Source organism: Notothenia coriiceps, unplaced genomic scaffold (assembly GCF_000735185.1).
Source record: "Notothenia coriiceps isolate Sejong01 unplaced genomic scaffold, NC01 NC01_scaffold00035261, whole genome shotgun sequence".
NCBI lineage: Eukaryota > Metazoa > Chordata > Actinopteri > Perciformes > Nototheniidae > Notothenia > Notothenia coriiceps.
In genome coordinates this window covers 190,432-195,596 of record NW_011367962.1, presented here as the reverse complement: position 1 = coordinate 195,596, position 5,165 = coordinate 190,432, and the positions used below count along the sequence as shown (strand labels likewise).

The window sequence follows — 5,165 nt, the reverse complement described above, 5'->3', positions numbered from 1 at the left end:
TACGAAATGAGTTAAAGTGACAAGTGAAAATGGACATCTGTACATATAGTGACATATATACATACATTGCTTTTAAAATCGTTCTGGGTGAAACGTAAAAAAGGTGAAAATCGTGTTGGTGAACACGAATCAATAGATTAAATGTCGTGACTATAACACGAAATGCCGTGAGACTGGGTTGTCTCATGGTGCCTGCGTTAGTAAAACTCAAATTTGTAATCCCATACAATTTACTTAGGCCCTTGTTTGTTGAGAGATCAATATGTAAAAGTTAAAATGGGTCATGACTGGGATACTATTAAACTCTTGGTGGACGCTGAAAGAGTGAACAGTTGTGTTTTTTTGTATTGCACACTAGTTTAGGCCATGACACTTCAAATTAAACATAGTACAATGCATTTAATAAACAGAGTCATAGTATAGAGTTAAGGATGCAGCAATGTTTTATTATAAAATCTAAAGCAATCCTGACAAAATAAAAGTGGACAAATAAAAGCAAATGCATGGTTGCAAGCATTAAAGAAGAATTTCCACAAAAAAAAACCTTTACTAAAATATACGAGTCTTTATACTTCAATCCTTTAAAGTAACCACAATCTAACATTAACATTCTGTTTAGGTCCAAACTAACGGATCCTTCCATGTGAATGCTATTTTCTTAAGATATAAAGTGAAGGCTCTGTATGCATTGACATTTGTGACTTGGGTAAATATGAAGAAATAAGTAGAGAATAATCCAAAAAATTCATAAATAATAGAAGCATTGAAGCAGTGAATTTGTCTACCGATAGTTAAAGTCCATTTGTTCTCAGGTTTTACAAGCCATATAATTCATTGTAAGAATGTATGTCTTCTGAAATAATACTGACACACGAAAAAACAGGATTACGAACATAAATTTCTGTGAAATGTCTGGTTTTTCTACGATTTTATAATACCTGGGCCCATGTGTTTTAATTTAGTACCCTAATATGAGAATATGCAACATGTCAATATAATTTTGAAAGAGTTATCAGTCAAAAAACAGAACATATAAGTAAGAAGAATTGTGGGGCAAATGTTATACAATGCACACATTTAACCTCCTTTATTGTGTTAGTATAAATATATGTTTTTCTATTTTATTTAGTGGGAATGCTGATACAGCATTACCTGTTATGCTACGCACGAAATTCTTTATTATTCCGCAGGGTTATTTTGCACCTCTTCTTCTCCCACATTCCACATCGCAGAAACTCCGTTCGAACATCAAAACGTTCAGCTCGGTCGGGAATCGATGGCTATTACTTTTATCATTCATAAGTTTCATAATTCCAGAGATACATCCCATAATTCATCACATTTTTAACATGGAAGTCAATTAAGAAACTCTTCAGACTTGAACAATCTTCATGCAACTTCAACTGCTAACTGCTCCTTCATACTTTCACTCAGAAACTTCATTCCAACTTTAAAATGTTACACATCTTTCTGACATTATTCGTGTAACACAACTTTTAAATCTGATTCGTACTTTTAGAGATATTGAACATTGTTCAGACCTTGGTAAAGAGGCCTTCTTCAGATTTTAGAGTGTGTGATGTCACAGCTAGAGTGGCCATAATTCCCAAACCCTACATTCCTGAGACATTATATTTCATGAGAAACGTAGGAAAACATCTCGTAGCTTGAAAACTAAATAGAAAATAAGCAAAATAATTAAACAAAATGCCTCTTGAGGGCATGAAGTGACAAAAACGTTCAACATGTCTCGATTAAACCCCATTGTAAATTCAGCCTCATCTTTCCCCACCACAGCAGCCGCACACCTTTAGTTAATCTGCCAAAAAGGCCACATTATTAACCCGAAAGTACACAAAAAGTACACTTCAGATGCTCAAGTTCCTTGACATGCTTCACGCTTTGAAATTTCACCGATATCTGTTACGGTTCTTCAACAAAACATTTACATTTAAGAGGTTTATCTCTCATTCGGAACATTGAAAATGCTCTCCTCTCACTGATTACTGCACATCACCATGGAAACCTTTGATCTCTGGACACGTCGTTAGCTCAAATATAAACACCTGTGTCATGGAACACGATGATGTCATAACTCCAACTGACATGCTCAGAGCACCAAACTTCAGATAATGGTTAACGGTCCAGCCCTCAACAGCTCTACGTCAATTAGGGGGTGTCATCATATGCCGTTTCCATGGAAACGCATCCCTCGCCATAAAAGACGATGTCACTATAACTCCTATGAAAATGTTTAAAAAGTGCNAAACAAACAAGATTTCTGGCTCTCACAGACCTGTAACTTCTTCTTTAAGAGTTCAAACAGTTGCCATTAATACAGTTAACAAGTTGAGGACAGAGGAGGCTCTTAAAGAAGAAGTTACAGGTCTGTGAGAGCCAGAAATCTTGTTTGTTTGTAGGTGACCAAATACTTATTTTACCGAGGAATTTACCAATTAATTCATTAAATATCAGACAATGTGGTTTCTGGAATTTTTTTTCTCATTTTGTCTCTCATAGTTAAGGTGTACCTAGGATGAAAATTACAGGCCTCTCTCATCTTTTTAAGTGGGAGAACTTGCACAATTGGTGGCTAACTAAATACTTTTTTGCCCCACTGTATCATTGTTTCAGGAACTTAGGAAATGAGTGCAATAAAAAGTCATGCTATTGTGTACGAATTAAGCTCTACTGCACTACTCGATGTCCAAGTTAAATTCCAAGTCATTACACACAGCTCGAGGAAGTGTGTCCCTCAACAAGATTTTAATATCTCACACCTCACCTGTTTCTGAGCTCTGGGATTTCTCTACGAGGAATTCTCTTATTTTCTCCACCCAGAGATAGAGGATGCTCTCCCCCACATGCTCCCTGTTGAAATTGAAATTAATACATATGAGGCTGGATTCTCTGAGAGACAGACTACAAAAGATTGCAATTTGGAAACCACCATGATAAAAAGCTTTGTTGTGGCTAATATCACCATACAAAGCCTCCTCGAGAAGTCAAAAAGCACTCACACATAAAGGTCCTCCAGGCTGTTTGCCAATTTGGTCCTCTCCAGGCCTCGTAACCAAGCGGCACTACAAAAGCAGAGAGCAAACAGAGGGTATTGAGAAAGAGGACGAGTGGGTTTTTGAGGGGGATGTTGTTCTATCAGTTCAACAGATCTTCGTGAGATTAAATTTGAAAGGGTCTCGGATTCTACACTCACTTGATCTGGTAGATGGGCGGGGCGGCACTTGGATAATCAGGTGGGAGAATTATCTGATCAATAACAAGAAAATAATAAAACAGGAAACCAAACAAACAATGCCAGAGATGTGTGTTTAATACATGAAAGGTGTGTTCTTTATCTACCTGCAAACATGCTGTCAGTTTTGATCCCTCCAAGTCATTGGATATTTTGATGCAAAATATTCTGGATGCTTCATCTATGACACACCATTCATCCCCATAGATGGAAGACAGAGCCTCGACCTCTTCAATCTGAAAGAGAGGAAACACAAACAGAGCAAATGCATAAGTTATATATGTCTGTTGACATGAAATACTAAAGTAATTTTTGCATATGGACTAGTACTACTGAATTTCCTTCCATCAAAATCCAACTGCAGGGACTTAGGAAAAGCTCATGTTATTAAACTAACCTCAGAACTAATAATTTGATCTTCCAAAAAAAAAGATCTCGGCAATATGGAGAAAATACATTTACAATATTTGGTTAGTAAAGTCTACTGCCTTTTCATGCATTATAACCCTCTTACACTGATTCCTGCCAATGTCAATGAAGCTTCTCAACAAAGAAATGTATTGTATAAATGTGATTGCCATGGGGTTGCGCAGTCTCCTCGATTCCTCGGTCCTCCGGTAGTGACCCGGAAATGGATTTCAGCGCGACATTTAGAAGGACATCTCATTTCTCTAAATGCACTTCGAGGACCGAGGATCGAGGAGGCTCTCTGGAGGAGCTATAACCGAGGATACACTGATGGGTCCTCCGCGGATGTATTTCCGGCAACAGTGAAGTTTAAAAGAGTCGTGACGCACGGCCGGACTTATCTCAGCCAATGACAGCTCTGCATGCATCCCCTGGATATTATTTTATGAACTGCTTTCATCGTGACGTTTCCAGTGAGAACAGCTGTGAGGTCCGTGCAGAAAGCAGAGCAGTGTGTATAATATATATCACTCAGTATACTTGTTTGAATCTGAAATTGTATATATATTTATATAAATGTATATATAATATATATATGTGTGTGTGTGTACTGTATATATGTCCCGACTGTAGCCTGTTATTGTCTCATTATACCGCACTGTGAATGAATTAAAAGTAAATATATAAGTCATCATGAACACAGTTCTGTCCATCAGCATGAGGCATAACATCAGACCGTTTAACATTGCACACACACACACACACACACACACACACACACACACAGTGCTAATGAAGCCAGGCAGCTCGGTAGTAACAACCTGAGGTGAGTGTGTGTGTGTGTGTGTGTGTGTGTGTGTGTGTGTGTGTGTGTGTGTGTGTGTGTGTGTGTACAATGTTAAACGGTCTGATGTTATACCTCATGGTTCACCTGCCAATACTTTTGCCACAATTATCCGAAGGCCAAATGACTACTCTACAACAAAACAGACATTGAACGCAGACCTACAAAACTTGCCACATTTTCTTCACATTATCAGAGAGGTTGCAAAAGCAAAGTTATCTTACTTGAGCCAGAAGATCTCCTTCATTTTCCGGATTTATGATGTCGTCCATTTGTCCAAGTGTCAGCTAATGCAAACTTGAATATATACTCGGGGGGGGGAAACTGATAACTACATGAAATGTAATGCCCATGAATGAACTACATGTTGACTCTCATTCTACTGTACGTGTGTGAAGTATAAAAGCTTCCAGGGCAAAGGTTACCAACGTGTTTTCACTCAACAAAATAAAAACTTTCAGGACAAACACAATGCCAAAGGAAAAGCGTGTGGAGTTAGTTATTTTCCTTATAGATTAATACGTTTTAATGGGTTACATTGTATGAAATAACAATTTTTCTGAAATTTCACTTAACAAAGTATTCAGCGTTTGAAATAACTAGCAGTGCTTTTATTTTGAAAGGGACCAATGATTACCTTGAGCGAGTTCCGCTGTGGTC

General features: G+C 37.7%; 1 protein-coding gene across 1 annotated transcript; it reads right to left on the bottom strand.

The window, feature by feature from the left end:
* Nucleotides 1-2,735: 2,735 nt before the first annotated feature.
* impact (impact RWD domain protein) lies at nt 2,736-4,905 on the bottom strand. Its single transcript, XM_010791149.1, has 5 exons — nt 4,730-4,905; nt 3,361-3,489; nt 3,215-3,267; nt 3,021-3,083; nt 2,736-2,871 (listed from the first exon to the last, which is right to left on the bottom strand). Exons 1-5 carry the CDS (start codon nt 4,775-4,777, stop codon nt 2,775-2,777), a joined length of 390 nt encoding a protein of 129 aa, XP_010789451.1. The 5' UTR covers nt 4,778-4,905; the 3' UTR covers nt 2,736-2,774.
* Between the last annotated feature and the right edge of the window lie 260 nt (nt 4,906-5,165).

Bases quoted from the DNA above. Each gene is read 5' to 3' on its own strand.
- impact (XM_010791149.1), bottom strand. From the start codon at position 4,777: ATGGACGACATCATAAATCCGGAAAATGAAGGAGATCTTCTGGCTCAA. The intron at 3,268-3,360 runs GTAGATAAAGAA...GTTATTGATCAG, and splicing joins AACTGACAGCATGTTTGCAG to ATAATTCTCCCACCTGATTA. The intron at 2,872-3,020 runs GTGAGTGCTTTT...CAATTTCAACAG, and splicing joins AGCCTGGAGGACCTTTATGT to GGAGCATGTGGGGGAGAGCA.